General features: G+C 36.3%; 1 protein-coding gene across 8 annotated transcripts in view; it reads right to left on the reverse strand.

The window, feature by feature from the left end:
• Positions 1 to 22,431, reverse strand: part of FTO (FTO alpha-ketoglutarate dependent dioxygenase) — a 234,821-nt gene that overhangs the window by 160,059 nt on the left and 52,331 nt on the right. For 7 of the 8 annotated variants that reach the window (XM_032121609.1, XM_032121610.1, XM_032121611.1 and 4 more), the window contains exons 4-7: positions 17,471 to 17,614; positions 9,928 to 10,007; positions 9,529 to 9,672; positions 3,540 to 3,659 (exon numbers count right to left, since the gene is read on the reverse strand). In XM_032121609.1, the coding sequence (XP_031977500.1) occupies positions 3,540 to 3,659; positions 9,529 to 9,672; positions 9,928 to 10,007; positions 17,471 to 17,614 (488 nt within the window). The remainder of the gene's footprint in view (positions 1 to 3,539; positions 3,660 to 9,528; positions 9,673 to 9,927; positions 10,008 to 17,470; positions 17,615 to 22,431) is intronic. The other variant, XM_032121613.1, reaches the window with a different exon arrangement.

The following is a 22,431-nucleotide window of genomic DNA, read 5'->3' on the forward strand; positions in this document are numbered from 1 at the left end:
AAGATGCCAATAAGTGAAACAAATTACTTGTGTTTTAGTTATCCCATTAAGAAATTACTTCCTCAAGATCTATGTTTCATTCCTTCAAGCAGTCCCTTCACTGTAGGCAGACAGTTGTGCTGTTAAATGCAACTCCAAGCCACTCACACTTTTCTCTACATTTCAGTTCCATACTTTCTTTTGTCTTGCCAAATTCCTGCATAAATAAGTGGGATTAAATGGAGCCTAGCCTACCTAACATAATTATATATGTTGTGATTTTATACTGCAATGAAATTGATACATTTTAATAATACCAGTCTTGGCTCTTACCCACTAAAGTCAATAAAGGTTATTAAGGCCAACTGCCATATAAATACATTGCTACATTGCTAAATGGACTGTCAAAGCAGGAAATACAATTCACACCATATAGCACTGTAAGGGCCTTTTTTTTTTTTTGTTAAGGAACACTAGATATGTTTAAAAAAACCTTCAAAAATTCAACGTGCAAGTGTAGCCACATATGTTTACTTTTCATTCCACAAACAAAAATAATTTCATTGATTTACATTTTACTTTCCTAATGGGAATCAACCTAAAACAAAATACCCAAAAAAAGGCTGTCGGACTTCTGCAGTTCTTACAGATTTGGTGTGGTGGTTACGGATTTTCATAGCTAAAATAAATGTCAGATTGCAAGGTTTGCATGATATCAGACCCTGAGAGACAAATTGTCTCTCCACTGAATCTCAGAACAGCTACAGCAAGACTTGCTCAAATCACATGAGATTTCAGCTTTTCAGACTTCTCTTTACCCAGAAAGCAAAGCTTGTACGGTCTTTTTTCAAATGGTAACTCTCCCTTTGAATTCTGCAAGCATTTATCCTGATGTTGCAGGCGATAATGTGTTAATCTTGGATGACTTTTAAAAAAAAAACCCCTCCAACATATGAATAGCCTTCATATTTTCAAGGGAGGGAAAAAAAAAGGAAGATTGGTTAAACTGCTTTGGATTTAATGGCTCATAAATTCATGAGGTAATATTGTGGGAAATGTGATGTTTTATCAGAATGTCATTCAAATGAAAGGTTTAACATTTACATCACAAGAGTGAGCTCCAAGTAAAACTACCCTCAGGGAAAGAAATGCCAGGAATAAACATTATGATAAAATTGTGTGCTTGCTATAATGTACAAAAATATTAAATAAAGCCCACAGGTTTGAAGACACTGGGCTGAACTTCCTGCAATATCATACTCTGCTGTGACAGAAGAGTAATTACAATTAGCAGAATCAGAGATAATTTTGGAAACTTTCTTTTCTTCTTTATAGCTGCTTTACTAAACAAGGGGAAAAATTTTAAAAAGGCACAGACTGACACCAAGACTGACTTTTGTATCACTCTAGACACACATATAAAAAAACTACGTCAACAATTGTTCAGCTCACACACAAAGGAAAAATACATTGCTTAAATATTTTAAGAAATAATTCCTTTTAAATAGCAAAATTCTTCCAAAACAAGACCAACAATTCTAAGACATTTTTACTTTTAGCATTTTACATTATTCTCTCTTTTTTTTTTTTTTCCCTAAGAATCATCCAGCTAAAATTATAAATTTGGAGGAAAAGAAACCATCCACTGTAGACTACTGGGTACCTTCAAAAACACCCTTGTGATTTAACTTAGCTGTGGAAGCTAAGCATGCACCAAAACACTGCACTTTTTATGTTAAATTGCTGTTGAATTTGTTAACCCGCAATTGATTTCCTGTGTTATGGAATCTTAGAGATTACGGCTAACTTGGAGCAACAGGGATAATTCTGGATGTTAATGCCGCGTTTCGAGGGGTTTTTACCGAGGCCGCGCCTGGGAACTGCGGCTCAACATTGCCCCCTAATGGCGCCCTGCGAAACGGCGCAGCGCAAAACGCGGGTTACGGCCCCAAAAATACACCCAGCGCCGAGGCCCGAACACCGCGAGCATCAAATTTACTGAGAGACTCAACAAAACAGACATTCTCAATTAACATTCTCTTCTGTCTCCTCCAATAGCTGAAATTAATTGTGATTAATATGTTATAAGTCATAAAACATTAAAGCAATTCTTAAAATTTAAATTAGAAGCAGCTTCTGTCTTGGCCCAAGCTTCGGTTTGCTGATAAATATCATCCTGAGGCCTGTTGAAAGGAGATACACTGACGCCACCATGTTTCTAATTAGAGACACATGGCAATGTCACACCAATTGCAGAAAACCTAACCCTTGAGAGTTCCAGAGTTTGCTGTTTTTCCATGTTTTCAACACACAATGGATATAAAATATCAACCGTTCTTGTCTCTACCTCATCTAAGCCTGTATTACAAGAGAGTAAGTTGTCATTTGAAAGAAAAACAAACCGAAAGATTTTTTTTTAATTATAAGGGTCGTTCAAAAATATGAGCACAGAAGAACGTAAAAATGAGAAAAAAAAAACCCACATAAGCAAGTTTTATTTTTTCTCCTTTTGTAGGAAAATTCAATGTTCACTGATTTCTTGTGGCAACTGATTCCCCAACTGGAAGTTGCATTTTTCCAGGCGTGTTTTCCAAGTCTGAAACCAGACATTGCTGGAGAAGCTCACAATACATTTGAGCAGCTGAGTCACAACACTTCCAGCGAGACTCAAGAACACGTTCTTGCTGCACCACGTCTCCAGAGCCTCAAACACACCCCTGATACAAATCACACTCAGCACCCTCAGCTACAATACAAACTCTTCCAAGCCAGTACATGCAAACAAGGCTTCATGCTGTGACCAGCAGAAGTGACCGAGAAGCAGCTTCTGATGCAGAGGGATGGAGAGGAGCACCATGGGTTTGCCAGCCCCTTCTGAGTGCAAATCCAGAAACAGGCATGCTGACAACCGCTTTGAAAACTTTGACAGCACAGTCTCTCACCTCAGGCTCTACATGGACAGCAGCAGCAACAGGATGACAGTGTTTGGCACTGAATCCATTTTCAAGGAATGCATGATGTACTTTGAAGTACCCAGAAAACATTATTACATTTATTCTTGAAATAATCCCCTCGTGCAGGTTCTGGCTATGGTCTAACTGTGCAGGTGGACCACAGACAGTTGTACTTCCAGATCACCAATTTTATGCTCAACTTTCCTCAGACACATGCACCACTGTTGTCATTAGCACTGTTGTCTATCTGGGTGTTGTACAAAAAAGTTGACAGTGCACAGCATTTGTGTGGTGTAATATATAGCTGTCATCTTATGAGGCTCTAAAAGGCTCATATGAGGCTTTTACGAGGCTTTCAAACTTTAAAAACAAGCAAAGTCAAGAGCTAACTAAAATCCGGGGGGTTTGGATCTGTTTTTGCTCACATTTTTTCTAGCTACTGGGGGATAAAAGTAAGAGGAGACAGTGAAAGGCTGACATTGATTCTGCTTCTCATATGTTCTGAATAAAGTCTAAAACCCATTACTTCAGTACAATTAAAAACATAATTGTGAGTGCTCTCAGAATTAAGCCCTAGAGGCTTTAGACTTTAGAACTAGTACTTACCATAATCTCCATTTTTCTCCAAAATTCTTCCAATTTAGCCATAGGCTTAAGCCACCAATCAGTGCACGTCAAATACCTCTTGCCTTGGAACCAAAACTGTCTAAGCCACTCAAATTCGACCTGCAAGATAAAAACATACTGCACCATAAACATCCATGGTCATTATCTGGGGCAGGAATGGGGTAATGCAAGAATCCAGCTATACCTGAACAGCCCCACAGAAAAGGAGCAGTCACCAAAGTAGTCATTTCTAAACACACCCTTACACCCAGCTGTTTATTTCTATTCCACATCAATTTGTGACCTGAGCTACTCTCTTCAAACCCAGAGAGGTGCAAAACTCAACTCTCTTTTTTTCCTCTGTTTTTCACATGTTGTACATGCACAACAAACATTAAAAATTCCAGTTTACTCACAATTCAGCCAAATACGCACCAACTCTGCCTTATTGTGATTAACACTGTGGGTTTCAAATTGTTTCAGTCATAAAAGATTGAAAAAAACTTGCAGTAATAACACTGCTAGAATGCAGCCCAGTTGCTGTGGAATGAGAGGGTGGCACTACAAGGAATCACAGCGTCTCATCCTTCACCAGACAACCCAGTTACCAGAGATGCTGCTTTTCTTTAAGAGTAATCCATAGTTCTGGTCTTTAGAATTCCATATTTATCTTTGTTGTGGTAGTTACGTTTCACACTGAGTTCAAAGCTGCTTTAATCATTATTTGTACCACAAAGAAGATTTGTTTATCCCTGCTCAACTCTGATGACGCAAAGACAACCAAGGGGAAAGAATAAAGAAAACTGCCCAAAGCTGTCACCTAATGCTTCCTTTCCTACAAGAGAAAACTGAACAGCTACAGAAATCTGAAAGTGGTCCAGTTAACATTAACTAAAGGTTTGGTCAATATGTTAAAGATTACAATAAAAAATACTTACATTTTCAGTGTATAAAAAGAATATTAAAGCACATATGTTAGTAAAATACAACATGATTAGTTGGCAGACACAGATCTTAAAGTGTTTCTAAAAAACCCTGACTGCTAGCTGGCGACTTTTTAGCACAGAAGTTTGATGACATCCTTCCTAAAAAAAAAAAAAGCTGAAGGAAACTTTGCTTCCTCTATAATATTAACAAGGTATGAAGGATCCAGTTATGGTTTGGTAAAAAAAGGTAAAAAAATCAGTATGTGCAGCTTTGGGAAAGCTGAGCGTATCATTATTCAGTTAGAATTTTAAGAACTTTTCTTTTCTCTCTCTCTCCACTTCTTTTTGTGTTTTTTTTGGCCTCTACCACGTGATATTTGGAAAACAGGCTCCATGAAATTAATCATGAGGCCATTAATCAATGAAAAAAAAACCTTTTTATTAAAATCAATGTTAAAATATGTCTCATCATAGGTCTATTTCAGTCAATCTGATTTTTAACTAGTCATATTGATTTGCTACAATAATGTATGTAATTTCACTCTAACTGCAATCTGGCATATTAGCCAAAATTTAAATGTATCTTGATCCTATACACAATATATATAATTTGCCATACAAGAGCTGCTTTTTAGGTCTAAGACAAAGTATAGCAACAAACTAATTCATTTTCTGCAGGATTAGCTGGTCTCATCAGAGGTCAGTGTGTACCTAATTGCAACAAGAGACTGCTAAATGATGTGGCCTGCCATCTAATAAAGCTATGAAACTCTGCTCTGCATTCATCTCACAGCATCTCTGTTTAGCTCTAACCTGGGTTAATAAATTGGGGTTGGGGAGAAAAACAATGTTTTAGCCTCCAAGGTGGCCACCAATCTGCTTGACAAGTGACTGCTCTGAACTATGACCTCTGAACAGGTAATTGTTGATTCTGAGAAAGAAAATTAACTTGATGAGGCAAGAGTGACATGATTTCTCTCTGTAATAACTTTTTCTGTAGCAGGAACTCACTCCTCTTGGCTTCTCTCCTCCCATGCACAGGAGAAGCTGTATTGGTAAAAAAACCCTCAACACTAAATACTGCAGAGACACAGAAAGCTCATTTCTAGCCTTATTGGCACGGAAGTTACAGAACATTCATCTTCTCTGACAAAACTCTCAGGTTAACAGCTCTTGCTAAGGATTTTGTCAAAGAGTTTTAATTTGGAGACTCCCATACATGAGAACTAACTTTAGTTATCATTAGAAAACATTTTACATGACTGAAGAGAACAGAGCTTAAACATATTTACATATAAAAATACATAGACTGAGTATCTGAGGAATAATTTTCATCTTCTGATTTTCACTTATGACTTACATCTGTGCAAGTAAGCTCAGAATCAGGCCTCATATGTCTAATCTCAACATATTTTCAAATTGTCCTTTCAGCAATGATTAAAGGCCAATTTTAGGTTATTGTTAATACTGGGTAGTAAAAGGCCAACAGTAGCATCTAACATTTTGTGAGGCAATGCTCCTCAGTCAATTATTTAAAAGTACTGGTTATTAAATGCCACACATGTAGGTGATCTGTATTTTCTCTCTGCCATACTAGTCAGCCACCAACCATGCTGTCAGCTTACTGTAATGTGCTAAAACATACCATCCTTCCTTTGGCTGCCTACACCCTCTCCCTTTCTCATCAGTGACCTCAGTGTCTAACACCACATCCCTTCAACTCAGTTAGCCCAGGCTTTCTACCTCCCTGTGCACTCTCCAAGCTCAATTTATCTACTGCTGCCATAAAAATGGGTTTGTTGTAGGCAAAAGTGACTGTACCTCACAAGCAGCAGGGCAACCAATTCAGTCTCTAATCATGGTAATCAGGATCTGATTATCACAGGTGAGCAAATACCCTGATGAGAACAAACCCCTACCTTTCAAAATTGAGTACTTACTTTGAAACCTGCCATATTTTCAACACAATCCCATGACTCTAAGAAGACTTCCTCTAGTGTTTTACTACACTGAGAACATCTGGGCATTAGTTTGGTGTTGGCAAATACAGAAGCCTTGAAAGTACCTCACACCAACATGAACTATTAGCAGATTTTGCATTAGTCAGAGCAAGAAAAATTTTCTTTGAAATGGGAAGAACAGGGTGGTGAAGATCTTTTCTGCAGATTTATTTTTGTATGTATGAGTATTTACATGATCTGTCCAGCAGTATTTAGTTCCTTTCAAAAGAATTTAGATGCCAATGGTTTTCCCCGGGTGTAGCTCTGTTTGGGATATACTCAGCAGCTGTATATGTTTTGGAAAGCTAAGTAGGAGGAAAGTAGTAGTAGGAGCAAGAGGTTGCCATTCAGAGAATTGTGCAAGATCATTTCTTTCAGGACAAATTATTCCTGACCAAACAACAATCTGATTGTGACTGTGTGAGTTGTCAGGCTATTGTACTCCACAGCTGCCAGGTAACTACATCTGCTCACCCTGCTACACCCCTGCCACTGAAGTATTTGTTCATACTGCAAGCCCACAAGCTACTCAGACAAGCTGCACGTGAACACCCTTAATTAAGGTTATCTTTACTTAACAACTACAAAGTACACACTGAGAGCGAAGTGACTCACACATCTAACACACAGCACATACCTTGCAATTACTCAGATATTCCTTTGAAGGCTGTTTTGGTGGGGGAGACCATGACAACAAAGCCAGGTTTAAAGAAATATTAAACTTCCACCTGGCTGCCCGCTAGAGATGCGAAAATCCTCCTCAGGTTAGCATCTTACTTTTTCAACAGGAATACCTCTGTCAGGACATCCAAGACAGGGTCCTGACAAATGAACTCTGGGAAATCTAACATCAAGTAAGGACATCCCCCAGATCCTCTTTTAGAGGTTTCTCTGCCCACCACAAAATTGGAAAAAACCGAAATCTCCACCTATGCTTCAGATCCTCAGTTCAAACACATTTTATCAGCACAGCAAGTCAATTTTCCTGCCCAGGAGTACAAAAGTGAAGGCACAGAATCATTCCTCATTCTTTCAGACCCACTCTTAGGCTTTTTCCCTCGAGCAGACACAGATAATTCATCCAGGCCTCATTTGGCAGAGCAGTTAATTTCAGCACAGACTGTGAACCTGCTAAACTACTGTATTTTAGCTTGGTACTGTGATGGTTCTGTTCTAGTTAATGCTCTCTGATGACTGCTTTGGAGGCACCAGCAGGGGGGTAAAAAGAATGAACCCATAGCATTTCAGGAAGATAAAGAACCAGGAAGAATGGCTGCGTCTAGTTATAAGAGTTAAACTGAAGAACTTCAGTTATGACAATATTTTAAAATAAAATACAACAGTATCATCACCTCTAGATACTATCTCATTTCAAGCTCATGATCTCTGGTTCAGAGGAGGAGAAAAAAATCACAAGGAGGTTTATAAATAGCACAGAAAGCTGTATATCAGAAATACCCAGGCAAAACTGGGAAATTTGGTGGCAGTTCTCCATTAATCCTATGGAGATTTGGATTTTTCTGCTATTTTGATTTTGCATTAAAAGTTGCTAACAAACTAAGAGAGTCAAATTAAAGGCTCATTTTCATCAGTAAGCAGTTTGATTTTTTAAAGAAACAAAAGTCTCTTGTTCTTCCACCTGCCTGATAAAGTTTGAACCTAAAACCTGTATAAGTGCCTGAAAAGACAAAGATTTATCATGCAGCATGAAAGAAGGTAGGAAGCTTTTATATTCAAGAAAAGTTGCATTAGCTTCACAGGTCTTTATATTTTCAGCTCAGTGAGGTTTGAAAAAGAAACAGGCATTTACCATAGAGATAAGCCTCTAGAAATTTTGTCTACTTGTGCAGCAATAAATGAAAATTAAGTAGCACTCTAACAGCAAGTGAAGACTTGACCCTGGGATAAAAAATAATAAAAAAGAATAGAAAATAGGTGGATGGGTAGTCTCTTTTCAAATTAAATATAGGTCCAATGTATCTACTAAGTGCACAATATGTACAAGCTAAACAAGGATTGCTGTTACAGTATATCCCATATGTGTAACAGGAAACATCCCTGTATTTCACATTGCAAAATTATTCAGGTGACTGCAAACACCAGGGGCTACTCTCTCACCTGATGTAAACAGCACATGGCTTTGATGTTAAAGGACCCGTGCAAATTTACACCAGCTGTGCCTGTGGCCCTTGCTGTGCAAACCACATATGCGTGTAGTTTTATGGACTGAGCCTGATTAATGTTTTGTAAACCCCTGCATGCATCAGACTTCTTTAAATTGCCCTAGGAGCTGTTTTGGTAAAAGTCAAGGGCGCAAATCTTTTGCCAACACTATGCTCCATTTTACCCAGTGTAAACACAGTACAGATAAAAAAGTGTTCTACAAAGTTTTAGTAGCACTACACAATACTATATTCCTCAGCAGACAGCAATTTAAACATTTTATATGCATTCTGAGTTGAGTGAAAATGACCTATGTACAGCTTCTAATTTATCTTAGTAGAAATACAGCACAGGTCCAAGCACAAAAGCACTGCCAGCATCAGTGGAATCCTGTCAAAGTGCATTAACACACTTGCATCTTTTGTAGAACTAAATGACCTGCTTAAGTATGTGCCTCACAATTATTTCCAGTGTATTTTCTTCAGAACATACTTTAGAGCCCACACTCACAATTGTGCCACCCGTGGCATTATGCAAAAACCTGGTTCAACACAAACCAGGAAGGAATAACTAAAAAATTTTACCTGCTCTTTCCCTTTAATCCCTTCTCTCTCTTCCTTTCTGTTAGAGAAGTGCTAGAGTAGTCTGTCTGTCCACCACAGCGAGTTCTGGTGTAATATTTTGTGAAGCTTCTCTTACTTTACCAGCAGAGGGATCTTAAGAAGGAAAAATGAAAACTTCCACGATAATCCCAATTACTGTACCCAAGTAAAAAAGTCATAAAAGCCACATTGCCAACAGGTACAAAGCACAGCTGAACACACTTAATTGCCATTAACTCCATGAGGAGACTGCATTGCTCAGACCTGGCTGAAGTATTTTCAGTGCAGATCATCTCACCTCGTTATGTATTTCTTCTACTTGCTTCACAACTGCAGCTTCCAGTGATTTCAAAGACAAAGCCATTGAATCAGAATCAGTCTGTAAATTCTGGAGTGCCAGTTCACATTGTCCAAGTATGTATTCCAATGTTCCTCTTGAAGACTATAAAGACACAATAAAAACTTATATATAGCCAGTTCAGAAAATATGTATTTCTCAACTATATTTCATCAGCAATCCACGAGTTGTGGTGCAGCACATTCTCAATTCACATCTGATAAGCCTACCTGGGAGGTAAGGCCAACTACCAATACAGAACCAAGTGTACATGAACCACAATTCTGGGTACAACACCACGGTGCTGCATATATGGCACCAGGATATTGGTTTTACGAGTGAAACACTTTTGGTACTTACATCTGCCACCCTGTGAGTTGAGCTGAACCGAGGTGATAAACCAGCCAGAACACAGTGCTGATGTGTCATATTGAGATCATCTAGGGACAGATTAGAAAACCTTAAGTACAGGGAAAAAATTATACTTAATAAAAGTTAATCTGGTTGAATATGAATTAAGTACAGTACTTTTTTTGCTTTAATGCTTAGAGAATTCATAGCTCCAATGTGTTGCAGAGCACAATAACTATTCACCATCCTAGAGTCAGAAATACTTCTACTTACACTAGTTTTCTCCAAATTCATACAGTGTAGAAGTGACATTTTCCCACCTCTTATGGGGAAAGTTCAACTAAATACATTAATTCCTCCAAAGCTGAGGATCACTCAACAGACTACTTGGAAGTTACAATCTCTTTCCCAAAAATCACTAAAAAATACTGATTTTTTTTAAAAAAAGGAAGAAAAGAACCCCCATACACATTACTTCATCTTTTTATCTGACACCCAAATCTGTTCAAAGAACTGTCTCCAAAGTAACTTTTTTGTGATTTCCTTGTAGCCTGCCAGAGGACTGACATGGACTCCAGTTCATGAACTGGCAAACAAACAACCCTGGAGATTGAACCTATTTGGTTGCCATCAAGAATTTCATCAAAATTATTGTAACTGAAGAATGCCTGAACTCTGAAAAATCAGCACTTTTAAGGAGACTTATTCCTCTGGAAAAGTTCAGACTAGATCTAATAACAACGTTCACATTTATGTTGAAAGCCATTCATGAAATGCTTTCAATTCAAATGAATTGTTGAATTCAATTCAATTTTGCTCTTGAAGTCAGGCTGCTCTCTCAACCTTAAGACATTCAGGAAAATTTATCAAAAATTTGTGTAAAATCACTCCTGGGATGCAGTTTTGTATGGCATAGAAAGAGATTTAAAAAATCATACAAAACTAGGTGACCTGATGAGTCACCAAGAAAAAAATCATCATAGACAAAATTAGAAGAGAACAGGAATAGAGACCTACAAAGATGTCAGTTAACCAGGAGTCTGTATTTCTAGTAAGATTTATTCTTTCAGGGAACCAGCATGACGAGAAATTATCAAGCTTCATATAAAAACTATTTCTCTTTAAGAGATCAATATTTGCAAACCTGAAGCCTGATATCCCAAATTCCTACTAATTTTTGAAAACACTCTTCTGACCATAATAACGAGACTATTGTATGGAACAGAATACAGTGTGTAAGACTTCACTGTATCCTTTATTACTGGAAAAAATACATGGTCTAAAACTTCTATTTTGCCTTGCAGCAAGTCTGAAGCTTTAAAACTGAAGAAGTCTAGTAAATAAGAAATCAGAAAAATTACTTAAGTTATCCTAGTTGTACAGTGTCTTTTTATGAATTTTACAAGCATTTATTAACATATCCAAGACAGCAGAGAGCATGATAAACTTGAAAAAAATTAAAAATAAAAATCAGAAAAATAATTTATACAAGAAGTAGCAGACAAGTGTTAAAAACAGGATTGAATTTGCACTGAGATGGTTTAGATGGGAGGTTTATTTTCTGTTTGCATGAGGTTTGCAGAGAGCTGCAGTTGAAAAGCTTGAGGAAAATGCTACAAAACATAAAAAAAGAACTTATGAAAAAACTATTTCCTTTAGAAACACGTGAAGGAAAATTGCACAGAACCCAGCCTTGCACAGAACATTATCTTCCCTGGACATTGCAATATGTATATATCACAATCACTTTCAACAAGAATTGTGTCCAAAAAACAAACTTAAAACACTTCCACTTCCCCTTTCAGTGATCATTCATTGTGGTGTGTTTTATGTAGCAAACATAGAATTAGACTTATTGCATTTTGATTTGCACCTTTATACAAAACCTTGGCAAATCTTTCATTGTAGAGCTCCACCCTGGAATTGCTTCCAACTGTCCCTAATCCTTTATAAATCTCAGAAAGAAGCCTGTAATTTTAATTTAAGAGTTTACAATTAATCTAAAATTCTAATTGTACAAAAATAGTTGAGGCTTCATTGATTGCATGCCTCAAAGCATATTAAAAACTACATTTAAAAGACTAAAGTCTTAAAAGATTGTTGTAAAGATTTACTTTCTTTTTCTACTAAATATATATTAACTGAAAAGAAAAAACACTCTTTGTTAAATTGGCTATTGTCCATCTGGCATTAAAAGCTTTTATTCAGATACAGAACACTACACCCAGATTACTATTTTGGTTTTAGAGCCAAACCAAAGCTGTTTCATTCCTTGGTCACCCATGTTGGAAGTACCACAGTGCTCTCATGGGGCTCAGTAAAAAACAACACATAAGGAGTCAGTGTCAGTATTACATGACTAAGCACTGACCCGTGAGGTCTGGAAAACCAAAACTGTGCCTCTTCAGTATAGAATGCTGACTATTATTCTCTATGTTGGACCCCCTTACCAGGTAAAACTTCTCAGTGATTTCCCTGTTATTTACAGATAGCAGATACATTTTGGCATCTGGATGTTGCACATTCAATTTTTAATTGTGGGAGCAAGTTCACATTATACATCTGTCTCTCCCTCCACTATACCAACATTCAGGGCTTTTGCCTCTTGTTTTCTCAAAATACATCCCTCCAGCACAGAAAGTCAGCACGGTCCTCTCCTCTCTGCTTCAAACTACTGCCAGTTCCTCCCTTTCCTCTCAGATCCTGTTCTCAGTCCCTGCCCCTGCTCTGTCCACTCTGGTCTTTCTTCTGACAGCTGAATTACCTGGGCTCCACCAGGAGCACTGAGAGCCCTGTGCTTACACAGCTTTGTCAAAAGAACAGACAGATGGATATGTCTGTGTACAAACACTGAAATAACACACATATACTTAACTCTCATTCTACTACTGAACTAATTATCAGTGAGCTGAGGAGCCAAAGCACTGTGGGAAGAATGACTATACCCATGTCTCTGCAGACAATTGCAACATAACAAATACAAGGTAGAAAGGCAAGAAATTCTTAGCCAATCCTTAAAGGAGTGGGGGATAAAGGCCCTAAATTTATTACTTGGAGGTAAGGTATTTCCCAGGAAAACACAAACCACAACGAAAAATGGCTCCCAGAATTACCAATAGGGGTTTCTACAGTCTTTTCTATCTTCTCTCAAGTGTTCCTCCTGAACTTTTTAGACAGTTGTCTTTTATCTATTTCAAGAGACAAAAGGTACAGTGGTGCTTAAAGCACTGGCAAAATCTTTGATATTCTAACCACCACAAATATCTACAAACAAAAGTGAAATGGACTTTTGATATTAATTTTCTTAACTACCTTTAACAAATAAAAAATTTTCTTTTTAACCATATTACAGTGCAATTTTCAATGCAGTAAAATACTTTTCCACACTTTCCAATTTTATTTGCATCCAACTGCACACAACACTTTAACAGGAGAAAATTGAATAAAATGAATTTTACTGCAGGTGTATCAACAAAAGCACCAGGAAGGCATATCTCCTTCAATAAGACATTACGGGTCGATGGAATACTCCTTTCATAACAGAAAGCTAGAGGGATGATCTTTCCGGAATTAAGAAATATTTTTAGTTTTTAAACAAGAAAACCATCACAAATAAAATAGAATTAACTAAAAGTCTAAAACATAATGAATTTAAAAGAAGTATGTCAGTGATTTGTCAAACTTCCATGATCAAAGTTTGGTAATGACAAATACATTTCTGGATTTCTAAGTCTTAATAGTAGGGAATACACCATTTGGATTAAATGTGGACTCAAAAAGAAGGGGGGGTGAAAAACTCCAACACATTCAAGATGCTAGAGAGCAAAGAGGGTTCAAGTTAGTTTGTGAAAATAGAAGCAGATTAAATATCTAGAAATAGTTTAATGAGTCACTATATACATGTGGAAGTGTTTCCATTAAATACTTATCTTTAACCACAAGCCAACCTCTGCAATGTGTGCAACCTACTTCTGGTTGGTTATGAAAATAATTTTTTGATGCTTCTCAAACTATAATTTTCTGGGAGAGGGGAGTGGTATAAGACTCAAAGTTCATCTTCATGCTGTTTTAAAACCCTAACCTTCAAGCAAGAGCTTGATCTATGGGAAACAGCTGCAGAAAAGTAAATCTGCCTTTGAAAGAGTCCAGAATGTATTTTTGTTAAGTATGTTTTGAAGTCATGGTAGGAAAATTAGTGAAAATTGTAAATCTCCTTGCAAATCTGGTCATGTCTAACTCAAAGATTAGGGGAAAAATTCCAATCTAATAGTAGGACCATGACAAGCCTAGTTAAGCATGCTCTAGGACAGAGCAGATGGGGCCCTTTGCTCACCTCCACGCGTTTTGGATTTATTGCATGCACCCAACACGTTTCATATTAGACACCCCTTGACTGTGTACTTGAGACAGCAGTGTTCAGCGTGCACTTCCTCTGCAGACCAATATATTATTCTAAATTGAGCTAAAGTGTTTCCGTTTCTTGAGTGATACAAAGTTTAGATTTGAATTTTTAGGCAGCAGACTTGCAGCCATTCACCACTTTTTTCTTCATATTAAGAAAAGCCTAAAAAAAATTTTTTAAAAATCTGGCTTACTGAAAGTAATTTAGAGTTTTTGTTGGTTTTGCTTACAAAAATACATTTATATTATTGTAATAGCTTAATAGGAGAATGGATTTGATCACCTTATGTTAAGTATTAGCATAGATCTAAATTATGGCTCATGATCTCATCTGAAGAGGGCTGCTGAGAAGGAAGATGCAAATTTTAAGACATTTTACTAAATTTCTACCCAGAATAACAAAAACCATCTATAAAGCTAATGAAGAGAGGAACAGAAACATTATTAAATGTCTACTAGAAATGCTACAAAAAACCCCTGGTTTTCTTTTTACTTTGCTATACCCATTGATCTTGATTTACAAGTTACTGTAATTGCACGCTACTATAAGAAATACCCAGTTAACACTTTCTTATATAGATTTGTGTGTGCCATAGGAAATACGCATGATAGTACAGGTACAGGAAATGATAGGACCTAACTTTTAAATTATAAGAAACATATTGAATGTGATGTTTCAGCGTTTTACAACATTCATACAAAGCAGTAACACTACACCATTCTAACAACTGGAAGAACAGATCTACAGAGTGGCTGAGTTTTGCATTAGAGTGGATGGATCAGTGGTGGGCAGAACCAATCCTGCCAGTCCTATCAAGCAGTCCCTGTACATGAACCACCACCTGCTGCAGGACTCCTAATGTCCTATTTTCTAGATGTTTTGCATATTGCTGCCACTGCTTTTAACATAAGGCCAGTAAGAGGACTCTGCTTACTGAAATGAGGTTCTGGAATACGGTATGTACAAAAGCATAAGAAAAATTATTTTTTTTCTTTTTTTTATTGCCAAGTTTCTTTTTTTGCAGAGTTTTCATATTTTATCTTCTAGATGGCATCCTCAAGATGCCCACTTTTAAAAGTTAGTGCAAAAAATCTGAACAGTAAAAAATACGCTAAAACTATATGTTTCCTTATATTGTCTTTCACTCCAAGTCAAAATGATAAAGGCAGTTCTGCTATACAAAGAAACCTAATAAAAGGGCCATTTTGAGAATACCCTCTAATACTATTTAGGAGAGTAATTTTTTTTCCAAGTAATTTAAAAGAAACACAAAGACTATGGAAATGCAGAAGAGATTAACAAAACACCTGGCCTACAGAGCTCAAATCTGTAGCTCTTCAAAAGTATTAATAAGAAAGTGATTTACACATCATCTTCAAAAGAATGTTTAATATATCCTTTGTTTCCATCTAAACATGCTTGTGATGTTACTCATTAAATAAACTAACTTTCTGATCTACCCTTCATATAGAATCCCTGAAAATACTTTAGTTACTCTATAAATTCCACTAGGGAATAAAAAACACCCTTATGATCTGGTAACTCAATCAACTACAATCTTCAGTATTTTGCAATAAAAATACTAAAGTTAGTCCCCTTCTTTTATTAAATACCTTCTGAATCTGTTGGCCAGCACAGCTCTATATGCTCAAAGTTTCCAGTCAGCAAGGATTAGATAAGAAGTTTACTTGATGCCCTAACTGCTATTGCACAAAAACAGATCACTAATAACCTTTCTAGGAATGTTTAGCTGCCATTTAAACTTCACTTTCATTGTCCCTCTTTCCCTCTAGACTTCTACTTTAAACCCTTACAAATACAGAAAAGGGAGGCACATCCAGACCTGTCAAAGGACCTCACATCTTAACACTTGATCTTTCCATGTCTGAACATACTTCAGAGCACAATTAGTCCAGTACTTTTACACAAGATACTTCCCTGATGACAGTGCACAAGATTTGATGACTAAGAACAAGGAATGGTATATGGTTTTTATGATGGCTTATGAATGTATTGGTTTTAGTATATAAACTGTGAAAGGTAAAGTTCAAAAGACTGTTCTGCCCATAAAGTTGGGAGTGTACAAGTCATTCTAGGGACATTCCACAGAATACCTCCTTCCAAGTCACAAACACGTAAGTAGGGAGTTCTGCAAGTGCTCTCAGTCTTCAAAGATGATGTCTGTCAAGCCAAGACACTGAACAGGCAAACATCATGTTGTCAGAGGCCTTGTTCTTGTTTTTGTGTGATTTATAACTAAATTTATTTTAACAAAAATGATAACCAAGAGAAACACAAGCCAAAAGAGAAAGCAACAGATTTTGTGTCAATAAACCTTAGCAACAGTTCTCACTTCATTTCTTTCAATGGATAAACCTTAGCACATGAGCTCAGCTGCTCAAGCAAATTAACTCAATTTAATTTTCTTTTTTTAATCCTCTACGCTTGAGACATTGAGACTCGTTCTTGGAGTAAGACAGCTCTGTTCATTATGATCTTAGTATAATCCCACTACTAGAAAATAGCATGTCTGAATATAGACATGGAAAAGTGTAGCAGGAGGAGAGAAGTGTCATGTATAAAATTGGTACTGTAAAACTAATAAAATATCCACAGGTTGGCATAAAGATTGAAACCTCAAGAACCATGGTACCAGAAAACTTTAAAACATTTATTCACATCTTACATAATACAGGAGCCACTTAATAAGCCAAGGTGAAGAACAGAAATTTATTTGTTGAACATGAGAGATGCTCAGAAAAACTGCATTAAGAATACAAAAAACATCTAGAAATACAAGGATGGGACAGATACAGCACAACTTCTTGCATGATCTGGGGCAATTCTGCTTATGGTCTGAAGCCTGACTTGGACTAGTAGTTCTGACTGCACAACAGACAGAAAAGGTGAAAAAAGGCTATTTCTTTCTTAGCTGTGAAGTGAAAGCAACATTAAGAAAAAAAAGTTCCCTAAAATACTCCGTAAGTAGGCAGGGTAGAAGGAATTTATTATATACTCCAGACAGATTTCATGTCTTTCTAAATAAGGAAATTCCCTAACTGGAAGGAAGGTATGGTAACTAATTTTAACATAAATGTAATTTTCTCTATTTTCAACAGAAATTTCAACTTCTTAGTCCTTAAAAATTACCAAGCATCAAGTAGATGTCTCCTTGGTGAAGTGGTATTGCTAATCCAGGTGTCTCTATGTCCCATGCTACCTTCAAGCCTACGTGCCAAACAGCTGGGTCTCTTCCCTTCAGTTCTTGTTCATTGCTTTCTTCTATGGCTGAATCTTGAGAGAGAGAGAGAGACACCACAAAAATGAGAGAACAGGTAAGAATCATAAACACAGATTCTGGTTTAAACTTAAAGATACCCCATATTGGTACAATCTTAATAGGCTTAAAGATTCTATAATCTCAATTTTCTATAATGATCATCTCCAAATTCAAAATAGGTAAAAGAAAAAAAAAAGCCATATGAGATCAAGAATTGTTTTGCAACCAACATTACCAAGATGAAAAGTTTATGTTAACTACCAAGCAAAGGCTAATCAAGTCAAGGCTTGTAATGGACTCAAGGTTTTCTGAAATTCTCAAGCACATGTAAGGGGAGTTTTAGTTAAGCTTCACTCAATTTAGTTTTTTTCATTACTAAAACTATAAGCATGGAAAAAAAAAATTTAAATGCAGCAACGCTGATATAACACTAGATAACTTCTGAAAGAATTTCAAGTCAAACTGCCAAAGCATTTTAGGAACAATTTCATTTGTTTATGTACTTGCAATTTCACCAAATCTTGATCTGAGGCAAAGTAAGGTGAAATAATGGTTACAAAACACAGTCTAGACCAGCAAAGCAAATCTTGGAACCATCTTTGTCATTCTTTTCTCAAAATTACTAGTCAAACATGCTAGATAACATGTGCAAGAGCCAATGAAGCTTCAATACATTTGTCACAACACTTTTCTTATCATTAAGCAACATGAACATGTTGAGCTTGGGGAAAAAATAATCCACTGCATAGAAATAGTATTTAGAGCTTAATCCCTCAGAACTGTTTTCATAAGCTTACTTCACTGCAGTATAAATTGAAAGATACAGTCAGCATTTATAACAAGGTATTTGGGAGCTATGGTGTAACAGTTTTACAGCTAAAGTAACAGCGCATTTTGACAGAGGAAGGATGAAGTTTTAATAAGCAGTTGGCACAAACCAGCAGTGAACAGTTAGAAATTAACTATGTACCATGCCCAATTCTTACTTACAACTTAGTAACTGTGTCCATTTCACTGTCCGCTTGAAACATGCTTTCATGTAATGATTTTTAAAACTTTCGTCTAAATTTAATTCTAGAAGAAAAATATTAAAGATGTATAGCTCTTATTTCATGAGGCACACATGAAGTGTGACCACAAACTCACACTTTAAAAATATTCATGTCATTCACCTCACATGGTTACTGCAGGTTGTTTGGCTGGGGGCAGCCTTTAGAAAATTAAGACAATTAACTTATTAACTACTATGTCAATTAAATATTGTCTAAATTCAGGAAGCAGAGAGATAAAGCCTATTAAAGAGTCAATCTAAATGTTCTTAAGTGAAAATTCTTACAGTCTCTTAAGTTCACTCCCTTCACTGCTGCAGCTCTCATCCCACTGAAGCTCTGGCTTGGGAGCAGCTCTAGGCCCCTCCATCAAGGAGCACACAAATGAGAAAACAAGAGCTAACAAATACTCAGAAAAAGCAATACTAAACTCTTCAAGGGGCTTTCATATTTTCTACCCTGCTCAGATAAATCGTAACTTAATTTAAGAAAAATGTTTTCTGAAAACTGCAAATAGGATGGCTTTCAAGGCATTTTTAACGCAATACATCATGGATATTATAAAAAGAAGTAACCTTTCTGGGTTAACTCTCTCTGTTATGCTGCTTTCCCATTCACTTTGGCAGCAGCACTGTTCACAATATGGCACCAATAAAATATAGAACTACAATCAGAGACAGCAATTTCAATCAAAGTTTCCTGGGGTCTCCTCATAAATCCAGCACCTTTGGAATGTGCTCGTTAAAATGACTTATTTTTTGCAGTTTGATAAATTTTTTATTGCTTAAGTACTGAGTTCAAATACAGCTCACAGTCTCCTTTTCTCTGTATTCTCAATTATTGCACCTTATAATTATCAGCAGCAATTGAAACTGATTGCTCCTACCATGTTATTTTGGTAACAAATGGAAGCAAGCTGCTACTTGCTTTTAAATGCAAGCTACCCTGAAAGTGAGAGCAAGGGGAAAAAAAGACACCTTAACATTTGTGGCATATCCCCAGGTAGCACTGACAAACTTCTACATAAAAAGAAGTTGTTATTAAATTCTCTATGACACCTCAGGAATGACTGAATGCTGCATATTTATTGACATAATTACAATTCCCATTTAAGTGAAAACATTTGGACGCATCTAAATCATAAATATTTGAGAATAAATCATGTGGATGTTGTACATACCCATCACCTTAAGAACAAAAACTTATTTTGTAGTAAGCCATACAAAAATGGTCAAATATACAAGTATTTAATGGAAGGATAACAAAACTATGTGCAAATTTGAATTCTGGTCAGCAGAGATTTACAGACTTGGGCTTGCAAGAAACCTTTAAGCTGGCATCCCAAATAAAATGGTGTCATGAAGTAAAAAGCTTACCACAACATAACAACAATACCTCATCAAACCTGTAATTATAGTAGAACCATGAAAGAGAGAATGTAGCTGCAGAAAATTGGCCACAACATTATGCTTTTAACTAGACAGCTCAAATTTCAGAGATGTTCCAGCACTAAGATCTAATCTTATCAGGTTTGGGTCATGGTTAGGTTCAGAACAATATGAAACTCGTTTTCCTGGAACTACTTTGGTTATTGTTCCACAGCACAGAAAGTAAAAGCTTTGGAAGGTTTCTTTGCTATTTGGCTCCAAAATCTTCCAGAGTTTGAGACTTTTTTGATGCTCTGAAACCTAAATGATCTCTATTCAAGTAAAACTGTAACGCCAAATTATATCCTAACTTACACACCATTTCTTAAGACAATAGAATCACTGCCAACACATTGCTAAGAACAAGGACTGTAAGCATTTACTTTCACATTAAATCCAACTGACCATTGTTATATTATTTTTTTACAGATTGATTGATTTTTTCCAGAATGTAAAAGAAATTGGGCACATGTTCCTCAATCAAAAAATATATACAAATTATCAGTGTCTTTCAATAGCAATTTATATATGTCACATGCAAGAAGTAAAAGAAGCAGAACATGTTTTGCTTCTCAGCAGCTGATGGGAAAGAATAAGTATCTATCCAGAGTTATTTCCTCTACCTCATTACTGAAAAGCCGTAGCGTAAGAGGTTAAACTCTATTAACATTTAAATTTTTCTTCTGACATTCACAAAACCAAAAATTGTAAGATTTTGTCAACAATGTTCTTATCAATTCATGTTTGGAAAGCTGTATCCAAATATATCAGGGACAAAAGCACTAGAATAAGACCAAAGAATATTGTGTCATCTCTTCATACAGGAGAGGCTGTATTTGATCCAATCAGTGAGAACATGTTTACAAGAAACCCCACAACCTACAACAGTCTATTCAAGTGATGATTTCTTTGTAGACAACAGGGATTCAAATCTATTACTGTGAAAGTAAGTGGATCACTAAAAATTTGTGACTCTCAAAACACAATTCCAACTGGCCAGATGCTACAAGTTAGAGCCATGACCATTTCATGCACTTACTTTTAAAGAAATGAGTAACTAAAATTTTCTACATACCATTTCTGTTATTTCAACAAACAATATTTCTATTATATTATTGACATTAGAAACTATTCCAATCCTTCAAAAAACATCTACTCCATGACTTTTATCCATTAAGGAGTACATAAAGAGGGTTATTGGTCAACTACAAAGTTAGATTGACTTAAATTCTGAAGAACTTTCGTAGTTTCAGGATTTTTTTTTAACATGGTGAGGAAACATACATCTGTAGTGCATCTCAATTATTTTTATTCTCAATCAAATGAAACAGCCATCATTAGGCTATGTGCCAGGATGTTGCTTCCATACAAACAGCATTTCACAAAAGAAACAAGCACAAAAAGTCTTTCAAGATCAGTCATCACTGCAACTAACAGTAAGTTCGTTAAACCTTTTAACATTACCTTGTCAGCAGACAGAGCCAGTTGTTTAGAAGTTCAAGAGTTAAACAGCAAATAGGCCTTACAGCAAGAAGACAAACTAGATACGGTAAAGAATCTAGAGAAAACTACTTATACAACCTCTAACACAGTCTGTGGGAAATTCAGGTAAGAGAAAGATGGACACACTTCTAGTATTTACATTTTTTTCCATCTCCTGTAAGTTAGTAACTGAAACAAGTCTCTACTTCAAAGAACATCTTTAGAACCAACTAGTGCTCTGCTACGTAATAAAACTTCCTACAAAACTTACAATGACCTGATGGAAATCTGGTCATTAGGAACTTTTCATGGATAAAATCCAATTTTTGAAAATGCCTTTATTCTGCTGGATTGAAATTCACTTTTATAACTGCAGCAGGAAATAAATACAGGTTATTAGCTTACTATATTAAAATCCTGAACAATTTTTTTACCTTCATGTTCTCAGGTGGTAGGGTATTTGTAAGCTAATGTGTTATTAAAAATGCTGAATTGGTCAAAATTTGAAATTCCTGTTCCTTGATACATTCTGAAACGTAAATTAATTCTGAATAGTGTTAGTGGCAGTATAATTGAACACACATTCTGTAACCTATTCAGTTCTGCATATGCACCACTCCCACTCATGCACTTTGTAGCGGGTTGAGTTCGAAACCGGGCGGAAACACCAATTAAATGTAGTGGTTTTGATTCAAAATATCCATTATTTACTTATTTTTCTTCTGTGAGATAAGAATTAGGAGAAAAGCAAAGCAGGCACAAACTTTAAACAGTTGCAGTACAATGAAAGAGCTTTATTACTAACAGAATTAAAAGTAAAGAGAAAACAACAAAACAAAATTAAAGTAAATTCCCCCCCCCCCCCCCCTTTCC

The sequence above is a fragment of the Corvus moneduloides genome, chromosome 12, assembly GCF_009650955.1.
Source record: "Corvus moneduloides isolate bCorMon1 chromosome 12, bCorMon1.pri, whole genome shotgun sequence".
Lineage (NCBI taxonomy): Eukaryota > Metazoa > Chordata > Aves > Passeriformes > Corvidae > Corvus > Corvus moneduloides.